General features: G+C 47.2%; 1 protein-coding gene and 1 long non-coding RNA gene across 2 annotated transcripts; one reads left to right on the top strand and one right to left on the bottom strand.

Moving 5' to 3' along the window:
• The first annotated feature begins 235 nt into the window (after positions 1-235).
• Positions 236-2,514, top strand: LOC127296477 (uncharacterized). Its single transcript, XR_007848509.2, has 2 exons — positions 236-1,158; positions 1,468-2,514. It is a non-coding gene; the product is annotated as an uncharacterized lncRNA (long non-coding RNA).
• Positions 2,515-11,723: 9,209 nt separating this feature from the next.
• On the bottom strand, positions 11,724-14,193 carry LOC127349099 (polygalacturonase). Its single transcript, XM_051374886.1, has 9 exons — positions 13,894-14,193; positions 13,678-13,815; positions 13,389-13,562; positions 13,262-13,282; positions 12,957-13,164; positions 12,748-12,829; positions 12,464-12,572; positions 12,224-12,340; positions 11,724-12,112 (listed from the first exon to the last, which is right to left on the bottom strand). Exons 1-9 carry the CDS (start codon positions 14,116-14,118, stop codon positions 11,888-11,890), a joined length of 1,299 nt encoding a protein of 432 aa, XP_051230846.1. The 5' UTR covers positions 14,119-14,193; the 3' UTR covers positions 11,724-11,887.
• Between the last annotated feature and the right edge of the window lie 589 nt (positions 14,194-14,782).

Raw genomic sequence — 14,782 nt, 5'->3', positions numbered from 1 at the left:
CCCACCAGATGCCACACATTTTGCTTTGAGATCAGGTTCCCTTCACCCGGATAGCATGGCCTAACTTTGTCTTATCCTTCTCTAAGAGTTATTCCCGTGGGCTGCGGGTCCCGCTAGTCTCTTGATTGGTAGCGCCAATAATCAGTGTTTCATTTGGCGGGTGCGTTTCGCGCGGGACGAAGTGGCGGCAAGGCTGGAAAAAGCGCGGGTACGGAAGCTGATGGCGCCAAAATAGAAGAAGCGTGCTCACCCGTGACTGTCCTGTTGGTTCGCCTTTAAAGGCCAGCCGGCAGCCATCTAAATGTAGGAAGTAAGCATTTATAGGGCAGCTGGCAGCACATCTTTTGCTGTGATACTAATCTAAGTAAGGTAGGTCTCGTTAGTGCAATGGCTTCTTTAGACGATGGAGCGCCCGGCCGCCGCCCCGCACCTCCCGCTCGCCTCTCCGGCTCTCTCGCATCACGTTGCACGCAAGCCGAGTCCGCGGCGTCCTCCGGCGGGGAGACTAGCGGCGGCGCCGCCATCGAATCTGGCTAGGCCGCCGACGCTGACCTGCAACGGCGAGGCAGACCGCAGTCAGATTTGGCCAGGCAGAGGTCTCCATCGGGAGGGCCACCAGTGTGGTCCGAGCCTGCTCAGGCGTGGATATGAGCTCCACCGACGGATCTTCTTTGCTCCTTTCCAAGTTCATAAATCGGTTACTATTTCTTTTCTTGCTCCTCCACCTCACAGATTTTTTTTTCTCAGAACGAAAATTACCGCTGGGGCGGCGGCGTTATGCTCGCCGTGGCAGCGTGGCTGGCGGCACCGGTTGGGCAACGCTGAGGAGGAGGAGCTGGAGATGGCCGCCGACGCTGCTCTGGAACCCTCCACCTACTCTAATCCTCACCAACTCTCAACGCCACACCGGCGAGCTCCGGCCCAGGAATCCTCCGGCGGGATGGATCCAAGAGGGTCGCCATTGTAGCCTGTCTCCAGCGGCATCAAACCGCGCGACGAAGATGGCTCCAAGCCGGTACTCGATGGCGCCTGCCTCCGGCGGCGTCGGGTTGGCGAAACAAACAGGCAGAGCTGATGCCGGGGGACCTCGCCGATTGCGTCAAGGTGGGCGCAGTCATCTTCTCCAGGTGGTGCGGCCCAGACGCAGGACTCCCCGAGGTTGGCACGGCTCGGCCTCCCACTCTCTTTTCTGTTTTTCCTCTTTTTTCATACTATGTTCTCAAATTCGTTGCAGTTTCTTCTTTGTACGAGTTGTTTCCATTAACGCTATGTTCTCAATTTCGCCCAAGGATGTTGCATCGAAGTGGAGCTTCTGCCGAATCCTTTTTTTTCGAAGTGGAGATGCATGTAGTAGTTAGGTCTTGATCCAGTTCTTGTTATGCAAAGTCAGAGATTTGAAATCAGACCAGACTATATGCCCATGCCACTGTTTTTTGATCCAGTTCTTGATTCGTTCCCCTTGTTCAGCGGAGGAGAAACAGGGAACTCGAGAAGGGGAGTTGGGGCTGGATCGCCGGCGGCAAAGGCCGGACCAAAGGTGGCGCATCCATGATTGCCAAACATGAATGGCAGCCACCATCCATGTAACCCATTCCTGTCATTTCCCTCAATCCCATTATTTTTTGCCCTATTTCCCTTGGAGAAGGTTAGTGACTAGCAAGTGAAGTCCGCAGTTGCAGATCGCCAAATGAGACATGATCAATCTCCCGATCTAATATGGGGTAAAGTACAAGGAACAATGTAACACTAAAAATTGCTAGTTAGACATGCAAATCTAGTGGTGAACTTTCTTTTCAGTTGCAGTAGATCGTTTACAGTAAAGTACACTGAAGTTGTACTCTTTATGATTGTGTTAATCTATTTTGGGTTGTAATCTTTATTACTGTGTTCATCTATTTTAGGCTGCAGCATGTTTTATCCAGTGAATATATACTTTTTATTACCGTGATAATATATTTTGGGCTGCAACATGTTTTAGCAAATTGACTGAATGATAATGCACTCGGCTACAGCCCAGCCTTGTCCATGACTGCGCGTGTGTTCTTCAGGTAGCTTCTTGCAGGAGACCAGCTCTTGGCGCTTGGAGATGGGGTGAGCATCAAGGGACAAGCACGGCAGCTATGCTTCAACGTGCCATAGCTCTGGACTCAACATCGGCGACCACCGTGGCACCTAATTTGCCGGGCAAGCATGGATGATCTCTCCGGCGGCACCATGTCCAGTAGGAGGCGCCGACCACTGACGATGCAGGTGCTGACCTCTGAGATCCTCATGTGACGATGCAGGTGCCGACCTCTGATTTTATACTGATGAGATCTGGGTTGTGAGTTAGTGTAATGCATCAACATTATGCACTTTTATTCATGTACTTCAGCTACCGTGTTCAAGTCTTGTATAAAAATTAGATTTTTTATTGAAGAGAAAACTGTGTATTATTATCCCTGTATGCCGAACAGTACAACTTGGTATTGTTCAGGTTGACCGGGAACAAGAAAAGAAATTCCAAAAAACAAATGGTGAGATGCCGGGCAACAAGACAAAGTATGTGTTGTACTGTTTATCTTCTCCAACGTCTGTGCCGATCGTGGTGGTGCACTGCTCATCTTCCACATACCTCTGTGAGAAAACGTATAGCAGGTTAGTATGGGGTTTTTCTGGGTGAAAACATGTATGAATACATCGGAGGAGGGATTGTTCATCTTCTATAACGGCTGGTTCTGTTGAGCTATGAAGGGAACATGCTATGCTGACAAAAATTAATGTTAAGAACGTGTTATCGCTGTGCGAGTGGGGCGGTGACGCCGATATCAAGGACGCAACTAACCGCTACAACTGTACTGAATGGTGGAGGAGAATTGGAGTTGGACATGTTAGCTGTGTGCAATGGTGAGTAATGGCTGCTCTAGGTGAGGATGGTGAAGCAAGCAAAAAGGAGTGGTCGAGAATGAATGAAATTGTTTCTGCATTGCCGAACCTGTGAACCACCTAGCAGCAATTATTTGGGATCCGCCGAATGTGTCCGTGGAAGTGTGACCAACCAGATTTTGAATTTATAAAAGTAGGGTCCAGTGTTGTGGGTCCCAAATATTTGAATTCAAATATGTTGGGCCATGTGTGGGTGGGTCCCATAAATTTGAATTTGAAAGAGCATGGTACAGGGAAAAAAATAGTGCATATGGCCCATTATTTTGAATTCAAACGGGTGGGTCCTACATGGTTTGGGAGTGTTGTTAGTGGTGATGTAGGTTGCTAACAGGAAATTGATGGTGTGAGGGGATTGTTAGATGTGCCACTTGTCAAGCAATGGCCGCGTGCTCACGTATACACCCGGTTACCAGGCTTCTTTTGTTGGATCTTGTTGTTGTGGTAAGCGTCTTTTGTCAACCAAAAAGCTACTCATTTCTGAAATTTAATCAATGTTATGTTCAGGAATAAGTAATTTAAGTTCATTTCAACTATTTATATTCCAAATTAATCTAAATCTGGACATCCGGTTGTCGTCAAATAAAAATATGAGGAAGTGAGAACGAAGCTAAACCTAGTTGTCTTCTACCGCCTCGAGCCAACGAGATTGAGCCAGCCCGCTGGCACTAGTTCAAGCCGTCACCCGCTGGAGTTGCCTCCTCACTCCGGGCCGCCGAACTCGCCATCACGCGCTCACCCCTGAGTTGCCTCTCTTTCACTTGCAGCTACCGTCCCCGGGCTGCATGACACCAGATACGGCCTGATACCTAGGAGGCTTACCCCTGTTATCGGAGGCCATCCTTGGAACCTCAGATGACACCGGCTCGCCGGAACTAGGATGACGCACGGTAGGAGAGCAGTGAACCTACAACCTAAGATGAGAGTTTCACAGAGAGAAGCGAGAAGCAGATTCAATTAGGGAATTGGGGATCAATTGATTGATTTTTCGTTGCTTTGGTCGATATACCTAATACACTAATGGGCTAAGAGAAACATGCACTCATTTGGGGCAGTTGGCAGAAAAAAGGCAACAATCGCTGGCAAAGCCTGGGCAAATCAATCGTTCTTGTCTGGCTCGCAGCTGTGGTGATCGCCATCCACAGGAGATGCGCGGAAGAGAAGCCCGGGCCGCCACTCGGGCAACAGAGATGGTAGAGCCGCCGATGAATGCTACCTCATGCTAATGCGTTGTGTATCATCAGGTACATTGCACAAGAAGCTCACCATGAAAGCCAAGCTCATGAAGAAGTCTTTGGCCCTGTCTTCTTCGCCACCGGAGACTCCAACTGCGTCGACAGTGGAGTCTCCAGCCTCATCGGACTCAAGCCAACGATACCGTCTGCCTCACTCTGAGTATAGGGGTGATAAGGGGAATCCCACTAGATTCTCCTTGGGTGTTGCCCGATCTTTCACAGCGAGAACCCGGGATAGTAAATCCTCCCAACAACGCGATGAACGCAGCCTGGAGAAGAGGGAACGAATCCAACAAGCAACGGATCGATGAACGATACGCCTCAAACCTTGAGCTAGACAATCCTTGATGAACACAAGAACCTTCGCAGCGGATATAATAGATAAACGGTAGCGCATACCCCCGGAGGGATGATACACGTGAACACACGCAATGGGGTAAACCCTAAACTTTAGTCTAAACTTGTCTACCTAAACCCTAGCCGCCCCACATCCTTATATGAGGGGAAGTGGTGGCCAGCCAGCCCTATTGGGTCATCCTAACTTGGCTTGGACATGCCCAAACCTAGACTGGCTCAAATTATTAAAATTCCCTAATTGGCCCACATATGACCATTACATAAACTAATATAATTAAGCTGGTGGAGTCCTGAATTTGGGCTCCACATAGGCCTCCATGCCCGTATCATCCTCCCCCCTTCAAGAAGCGTTGTCCCCAACGCGTGAGGGTCTTCTGAAAAAGGTGACGTGATATGAACATGACACGTCCTCGCCGTCCTCAAGTCTTGCTTGCCTTCCACACCACGCCCTCGCTCGTGGCCTGCTTGACTTGATACAACACTTGGCGCCTCCTTTCTTCTCCACATGAGCTTGGACTTTGGCGCCAATACCTTCTTCTTGCGAGGTTTTGATGGACCCCTGTGTCGCTGCACATGACCCTGCACAAGATGTGTAATGCCTGGGCCACATAAGTGTCTCACACGTCCATCCTTGCCTCGATGCATCTGCGGTGTCGCGGAAAACTGGACTGCAGTACTCCTATCACGGTAGTGCCGCTGCCTACTGTCTCCACTGGCGCGCTCACCTCCCACTCCTCCCACGCGCATCTGCGCCATATGTACTGAGACACCATCAGCACACACATCATCAGTCTGTATACTAGCATCAACACAAACTGGAACTGTAGCACATGTTGCAACATCCACATCAACAACAAGTGTAGCTTCATTCGGCTTGTCATCAACAAGAACTGGCTTGTCATCTACAGGCATGGCTGAACCATCACCAACATCGATGCTCGAAACATCATGTACCTCATGCTGCACTTTAGGCTTGTGCAACTTCTCCTTACGCACCACTAACTCCACATTGGACTTGATATGATCATCACCCATAGGCTTTAAAGTCCGATTCTTGCCACCATGCATAAAAGAATATGTATTTGCTCTCCCAGCATGTGTCACATTACGATCATACTGCCAAGGACGCCCAAGTAGCAATCCGCACACCTCCAATGGCAACACATCGCACTTTATCTCATCAACATAGTCATCAACTGCAAACGGCACACACACCTTATGAGTAATCTTCAGCATACCACAGCTATTCAACCACTCAAGATGCTTAGGTTCAGAAAGACACCATGTAGACAATTCCAATGCTATCACCATCGCCTTGCTAATGTCATTAGTATAGCTGCCACCATCAATCATCAACTTGCAAGCCTTGCCCTTGATAATGCACTGAGTCTGAAACAAACTCCACCGCTGAACCTTGTCAACTGCCTTGCAAGCATCATCTTGTACCTTCTTGAGTTGCATATTCAGCCCGCTCAATGGTACATCCTCCTCAACAGTCACAGTAGTGCCCATGGTATCAGAGCCAGGTTCCTTCTCCTCTGAAGATATTACCTCGCCCTTATTGACTGGTGGTAGTGGAACAACCTCCTGAATAGGAACTATGCACTTGCCCACTTCCGTTATTGCATGCACAACTCCAGACGGCTGCTCACTCACCTCCATATACGGTAACACGAAACCATCACGAAGAAAAGTTTTGAAGTCCGCCCAAGTACAAGAAAAGTCGCCTCTATCAACTGCATCACACCAATAATTGTCCAACTCCTCATCCACACGCCGGTGAGTTAGACCATATGCATCATACCCACTGAACTTCTTATTTGTAAGTGCGACCGCGATTGAAACCCAATTCCATGTTCGTTTCCCAATGTTCATATTCCTCAACTGACGCGTAATGGTGTAAATACCACTGAAGTTCGGATGCGTGACGCTGAACTCCCTTCCGGATGTCAAGATAATCATTGAAAACGACACTTGATATCTTCCGAAGAGAACACCGTATGCCCAGAACATCACCGGAAATGAACCCGTCGCAGAAGACTGCTGAAGTGCTGGTTGCGCAGAACTAAAAATAGGGCGATCCGGCCCAGCAGCCGGTTCAAAGAGATCGATCAACAAAACCTCGTCGTGAGCAACCCAAAAATCTGATACCACATGATAAGGGGAATCCCACTAGATCCTCCTTGGGTGTTGCCCGATCTTTCACAGCGAGAACCCGGGATAGTAAATCCTCCCAATAACGCGATGAACGCAGCCTGGAGAAGAGGGAATGAATCCAGCAAGCAACGGATCGATGAACGATACGTCTCAAACCTTGAGCTAGACAATCCTTGATGACCACAAGAACCTTCGCAGCGGATATAATAGATAAACGGCAGCGCCGTACCCCCGGAGGGATGATACACATGAACACACGCGATGGGGTAAACCCTAAACTTTAGTCTAAACTTGTCTATCTAAACCCTAGCCGCCCCACCTCCTTATATAAGGGGGAGTGGTGGCCGGCCAGCCCTATTGGGCCATCCTAACTTGGCTTGGACAGGCCCAAACCAAGACTGACTCAAATTATTAAAATTCCCTAATTGGTCCACATATGACCATTACATAAACTAATATAATTAAGCTGGTGGAGTCCTAAATTTGGGCTCCACGTAGGCCTCCATGCCCGTATCAAGGGGTCTGGAGTCTTTGGCCGCCTACCAAAGAGTATGTCCGGATACTTTGGCCCATCATCGACCAGACCGGGTTCTCTGGCCTTGTGACCTTGGAGTCTTCGTTGTAAGGGCATGTACAATGGTGATATCTTAGCAATGCCACGTAGGATAAATGTTGATGTGGAGGAAAGAGAAAGTTAAAAAAAGACTTTGTCTTCTCTTAGCTAAGAGATGATCTCTTAGCACAATCTGTCTCACCACATATTTAGGATGTCTAGTTACTAAAGATAAGACTAAAAAATAACCCATTGTACATCATATTTTACTGTCATATCTAGATTACATGGCACAGTTAAGATAAGACGGTCTTATCAACAATTCCACATGTCCTAAGTGATTCAAGAGCACCAAGTCAACGCGAGCCTTAGAGCTTCCACCCTCCAGGATATTTCCAGTTATTACAAACAAGTCCCTAGCTCGTTGCTGGCTAGATAACTGGAGGGGTCTCGTACGTCTGCAACGGCAGGGGCCCGACATGTGCTTGTTGGTTAATATTGATTCAGTCGGAATTTGAAGTTGCGCGCTGGAGCAAGCGCATGTTGACGGCCGTCACGACAAAATCTAGAGCTGACTGAGACTAGTCACAATGGGAAGTATCATATGGTAGTATCATGCATATAATACTACTGTATGATATGATCTCCGCAATGCATAGTACTACGTATAATGTAGTAGTATCATATGCTAGTTATATTTATTGATTTGTAGAATCTCAATACAAATTTGTGTATAAGATTTATTTAGAATTAATTTTTCTAGTTCTACGTGTTATGATACAGTATCTACCTATGATACTAGTACTATCATCTCTTTCATCATTAATTAATGTGACACATCAGCGTTTTGTATATATGTGATGCATGATACTAGCTATGATACCCATTGTGAGTAGTCTGAGTGACCACTGACTAGGTTCGTATGGCCTGGACTGTATATGGGAGTCGTCGACATAGCGTAATCACTACGCGCGTGTGTGCCGCTAGCCACCACGTAGCACTATCATTTGGCCACACTCCATCCAAGTTCAGTACCGAATATTGTGCCCCCAACAATATAAAATTGGTTGCACTAGCTGTCTTACGTGTGAGCTCTATGTGAATATATACAAAATCTCGTGTAATACTGATATGGATATCCAGTCCTGATACACTAGGACAGCCATTGATACGAGGATTTAGTCTAAGGTTGTACCATTATTGTATCGTAGTGTTATTATTAGGAAATAATATAGCCATGTCATGTGGTGGGCCATCTAGGGTTTTAAATTGTGTTTGTTTGACTTGGGCATGTCTGAGTCAAACTAGGGTTAGGCCCATAGTGGGGCGCCCCAACCCAATAGGGGCTGGCCGGCCACCTTACCCCTCATATAAGGAGGTGGGGCGGCTAGGGTTAGGGGAGCTTTTGTTGAATCTTGTAATCCTGAAGCTCGTCACCAGCCCTGCGGGGTTGGCCCCTATGACGGCGTCTCGGACGTTCGTCTAGGTATCTATCAATAAAGATATGAGAGTTCTTGAGTTGTCAAGAGTAATCATGTGTGCTTGGGTATCCTTGAATCTGTCAAGGGAGTACAAGATCTATCGGTCCTATGGATCAACAAGGTGCATCGTGAAAGATCGGGAAAATCCTCCTCATCATGTCGTATCAGATTGCTAGGTTGATCACGGTGCAGATTGCTTTGTTGCTCGGTTGCCGTGGCTACCATTGGGTACGTCGCCGCCATGCTGTTGGTGAAGATCAAGGAGGAGGAAGTGGGCGGCAGAGTCAAGTTCAAGAGGCCTTCTTCATGCGGAGGAGGTGGTGGCAGCAAGAGACATGAAGGAATAGTGTTGCCGAAGCTCTGCCACGACAGGCGTTCGTCGGAATTCTCTGCCATGGCAGGGAAAATCACGAGGAAGATTCAGTTTTCCGTCCGGCGGCCGACACCAGAACCGGTTGACCGGCTCTACAGCCGGGCCGGACCGGCCACACGGCCGGCAGACCGGCCCACAGACCGGCGGTTCCGGCGCTACGTCCGGTTGGACCGGCTTCCAGGCCGGGGCTGGCCGGCACAAACCAGGTCCAGCACTGGTGCCCACCGGGGCGGGTCCAGGGAGCAGCGGAGGCTCACCCGGCCGACAGTCCGGCAGACTGGGTCTCAGACCGGTTGGACCGGCACCAAAGACAGTTAGACCGGGCCCCAGGCCGGTTGGACCGGCGCCCAGGCCGGTCGGACCGGGCCCTAGGCCGACCATTCCAGGCGTGCAGTCTGGCAGTACATGCGTCCAGACCTGCGGCACCGCTTATGCTGCTGCAGTTTTGTTCGTCGCGGAGTGGAAGAAATTTTACTCTTCAAGGAGGAAGACATTGGTGTTTCCGAAGGGTGCATACTCAGGTGTTTTCAACTTATTTGGATCCAAGGCGGACATGAATTTGTTCTGTTTGTTTTGGGTGATATGTATGATGCGCTTCAGTTGCATTTGGAAGGATACTTGTGTCTTCAATCAGGTTGATGGCGTCGAAGAGCAAATTACGCCAAGGACAAGTCAAGCTACTTGAGAGGGAGGATGAGGTGTGGAAGACTGGCGAGGCTTAAGGATGAAGACCGGCGATGTTCTTATCTGACGTCACCTTTTTGCTAGCAGACCCTCACGCGTTAGGGGACAACGCTTCTTGAAGAAGGGGAGGATGATATGGATATCCAGGCCTGGTACACTAGGACATCCATTGATACGAGGATTAAGTCTAAGGTTGTACCATTATTGTATCGTAGTGTTATTATTAGGAAATAATGTAGCCAGGTCATGTGGTGGGCCATCTAGGGTTTTAAGTTGTGTCTGTTTGACTTGGGCATGTCTGAGTCAAACTAGGGTTAGGCCCATAGTGGGGCGCCCCAGCCCAATAGGGGCTGGCCGGCCACCTTACCCCTCATATAAGGAGGTGGGGCGGCTAGGGTTAGGGGAGCTTTTGTTGAATCTTGTAATCCTGAAGCTCGTCACCAGCCCTGCGGGGTTGGCCCCTATGACGGCGTCTCGGACGTTCGTCTAGGTATCTATCAATAAAGATATGAGAGTTCTTGAGTTGTCAAGAGTAATCATGTGTGCTTGGGTATCCTTGAATCTGTCAAGGGAGTTCAAGATCTATCGGTCCTATGGATCAACAAGGTGCATCGTGAAAGATCGGGAAAACCCTCCTCATCAAATACATCTTAGTTACACATGACACATTAGGACATGAAATTCTTGCGCGCCCATCTTGAAGTGTAACCAAGCATACGTTGGTCGTTGGAGGAGGAGGGACCACGTAGAACATTTAGCTCTCGAGGAGAGTTTCAAATTACATGAACATGGCAACGTGTATTTTCCTAGTATTTTCTTCCGATGCATAGGTTGCATCCGACACTCCATAGATTGCAAAAGATGCCCAATTTAGGAGCGTTAGGTGCCGCTAGGATTGACATTTTGGGGCTAATGCGATGCTCTAGCACCGATATATTCGGTTTGAAATATATATAAAGAAAATTTGAGGCTAATGCTCTACTGATATGTTATATTCGGTTTCAAATATATATTTTAAAAAATCTTCATTGCTAATCTCCTACATATTTTTTTCACACATCTCCCAATCAGCCTCATCAACTTTACTAGCCCAATTTAGGATAATGGTAGAGGCAGTAATTTATAGACTCTAAACTTCTCTTGATGCATTGAATCATTTTTTAAATTCATTTTGTGTATCATTCCTTTTTTATATTACTCAGGTTAGGAGATCCGTAGCTCGAATATCTTTTATATGGACTAAGTGGATGAGAAAGACATTGTGATTCCACTTGTTGTATGAACTAGAGTTATTGAGGGGTACAAAGAGCATTCTCTAATACTACTAGTTGCTGGCACAACATTTTACCTCTGAAATATTACAAGCTTTTCAAAATTTGTTGGCCGCCCTTTACTCCACTTGATATATTTCAACATGTAAGAAATATTAGCTCCTTTATACTAAATACTTCTAATTTTCATGGATCATCAATTGATTTGACTACATCTTATCATAATAATTATTTCTACATATTGTTTCTAACAACATTAGTGATCTAAATCTTTATCTAACACAAAAAACCACGGTTAGGCAATTCAAATGCTAGCTTATCCTTAATTTGCACCCTTGATTAATTACTTTGGCATAGATAATATAGTTTCCTTGCAAATTTTAGTCTGATACATTTTAGTAAACCTTTTATTTAGGTTCTATGGTGTAAGTGTCTATGACAAAATAACATTAAACTAAAAATAATATATGCTTCCTAGATGTTATACATTGTCTTTGTATGGTTTGGGTCTATTTTATTATATTTATACGTATATTAATGATTGTATACAATGTTCTATGGTGAACATGTGTAACAAATATCCTGATAGATATCTATAGATTATAAATTCAAGCTTTGTTAAAACTATAAAAAATACATTCTAGTACGGAGTACTCTTAATCATCAAGTGACAAAAGTATATGCATGAAGTCTCCACACAATGCCTTTATTTCAAGAAATATAAATATAGATGGGTGCTTGGACGAGGGGTGTTTTTGGACTATATACCAAAACTCCCTACACAAACACCCGTCGGCCAAACACCCTTCTGTAGTAGTGTATGGTTTAGGTACACTTGGTAATACAGACACCCATTACATGGTCGCGCTGCAATATGGCGAGTTAAATCCTACTTCAATGACCCTGGCGTTCAGGGAAGAGCATGCTAGATAGGACCCTTTCCCAACCAAAGAGACGTCCTGCATTACTATGCCGTCGCAGTGCACAGCACTACTGCAATTGAAATTGACGGCGATCTTCGAAGAGCTAGTTCCGTGTATTTGGCTGTAGCGTATGTTACTTATGGCAACTGCTGATTCCTGCAAAAAGAAAAGGCATTTTGCCAAATGTTGGAAATATGTCTCAGCTGCTATAATTGGTGGTGAGGAATTGAAGAAATACTTCTGAATGTTTTTTTAGCAGTACAGTACCTGCTCGGAACATGGTTTCTTGGAGTCGCAGTAATTCTGATCGATGATTATAGGATTAGTGACGTTGAACATCCTTATGTCTCGGAAAGTAATCCTTTCAGCATACCCTTCTCCTCCCTGTCGATGGTAGCAGAAGATTGTAGGGGTCCCATTTTACAGGTAACTCAAATTTCAAAACGTAGGAGAAACACTGCAGGTTCCGTGGCACGGCAGACCAGCAGCGAGGAGGTCATGTATTACCTGCCAAGTCTTGATCCGCACACCGTTGGTTGTGCCCACCAGCGTGGCCTTCTCCACCAGCACGTCAGAGACATGGGCCCGCGATTTGTTCGCTCCTAGACTACCGATGCTGCAGGAGCAACCAATGCCAACAGAACGTCAGAAATAACCCTCTCTGTGCAGTGCAGTGTTTTATCTCAATGTCTTGAGGCGACAGTTGAAGCGTCAACGATGTGATGTGAATTCAAATTATATGTTGACCATTAGGTGTATGTGTATGTGTATCAGAAAAACATTACACAAACCTGATTCCATGACCCGGTCCACAAAAAATGCCTGTTGCCCGTACAAACTCAGAGCCAGAAACAATGGATATGCAGTCATCACCTGCACCAAGTCGATCAGAAGGGTAGAAATCGATCAAAGATCGCATAATCACATGCTGATAATGTTCTTCTGAGGCATGTGCTGATGTGCAATGCACTGGAATGAACCCAACTATAGTGGAGTATACCTGTGGTGATGGTGCTGTCGATTATGGAGACTTCTCTGCTGTTGGAGACGTGGATCCCGTCGGTGTTGGGGCTCCACCCCGGCGCGGTGACGAACAGCCGCGAGACGAGCACTTTCCAGCAGTAGGCGATCACGACGTGCATCTGCATGCTGTCCTTCACCTCCAGGTCGTCCACCACCAGATGGCTGCAGCTTCTGAAGAACAGTGCCTGCATGGATGCAAGTTCGCGAACCGATCAGCAACATTTCCGACGTCTGACTCTGATCGGTCAATTTACGGCAATGTCTCGGGAGTCAAGGAGGTACCGTCGGCCCGGGGACGCATCGCTGTTCGAAGGATAGGATAAAAGAAGCAGATTCAGAGAGTCAGGTTCCATTTCCAGTCGAAGAAGTGTAGAGTTTGGACTTTGGATGGCAAGTACAAGGACGGTACCATGGATTTGTTGACCTTGCAGGAGTTAATCCACCACTCTTGTCCGTTCCCGTTGATCGTCCCGCCGCCGGTGACTCGGAGGTTGTCGATGTCCTCGAACGTGATCCACCAGTCCGGGAGGTCGCCGTCAAGCCAGACCGACCGGTTCGACGGAGCCTCCACCGTTCCCTGGATCTGAACAGCCACGAACCATCACGAATCACGTTCCATTTCAAGCAAAGCAACAACGATTGACGAACGGAAGAATATACTCTTGTGAATCACAACTTGTGATCGGTAGTAGCCTCACCACTACACTGATCGACGTAGCTCTGCAGGGGCCAGTGAAGCTGAGGGGCATGAGGAGGTAGGACTTCCCCGCCGGCACGAGGAGCACGGAGGGGTCGTCGGAGGAGTTGCAGGCGTCCTTCCACGCCCCGAGAAACGCCTGTAACGCACAGGTGTTACATGGAAAACTCGAAAAAGCAGAGCACCTCTGTCTACTGTGCAGTGGTTAGTTTCATACCTCCGTGGCGTCGCCGCCGGCTGACGCGCCGTAGCTGTCGATGTCGAATACCATCGGCGGAGCCCCCGGGCTGAGTACCAGCGGGGCGATGTCTGGACTTTCTGCGGCTGGGCCGTACGCAGCTTCGGGAGGGAAGGCGATCAGCTCTGAACTGGCGTGCGGAAACATGTAGAGAAGAATTGATACGGTAGTAATGGAAGCCAAAAGAAACTTCCGGGGACCCATATGGAGCTAGCAGTAGTATAACTCAGCACAAGAGGGAGATTAACTCGGTGATTTGGGAGGAGAGGAAGGGACGAGCAGAGCGTGAATGTTCTTCTTCGAGAGAGAAATGCTCCGTATATAAACAAACTCTCGCAATGGACATAAACGGATAGAATTTGCATCATCGTCCTAATCCTGTGATGAAAATGGAAATCTTAATGGGAGATGAATTAGTTGCCATTCAAGCGCCAAGTGGCTGTTCAATGATAGCTAAAACAGCTAGATTTGACAGAGATGACTTAGTATCCGATTGTAATTGACTATATTGTGTTGCTAAATGTGTTAGTACCTAACATATGGGAAAGTACTTACTACCACCTTACCATATAAGGTGATGCCAGGTCATGGAATAAATTACCTAGAAATGGTACTCTTTAACAAGGAGCTATCATATTTTTACCACCTTTTAAATTGAAAATCATTCTTTACCAATTTTTTTCCAATGTATGTAGATGGAATGAGATCCTAGTTCACCGATTCTGACTTGATTGTACAAACACAAATTTCTTTAAAGCTCCCAACTTGTCCATAGAGAATTCACACAACCATTTTGATGCGTTGGCCCACCATTAGAAATTTGTCGAGGGGTTTGTGCTCTCATTTTTTCTTCCATATTTTATTCTAT

Source organism: Lolium perenne, chromosome 4 (genome assembly GCF_019359855.2).
Source record: "Lolium perenne isolate Kyuss_39 chromosome 4, Kyuss_2.0, whole genome shotgun sequence".
Classification (NCBI taxonomy): Eukaryota; Viridiplantae; Streptophyta; class Magnoliopsida; order Poales; family Poaceae; genus Lolium; species Lolium perenne.
Note: the sequence above shows the minus strand (reverse complement) of the source record. Positions and strands in the feature narration are given on the sequence as shown.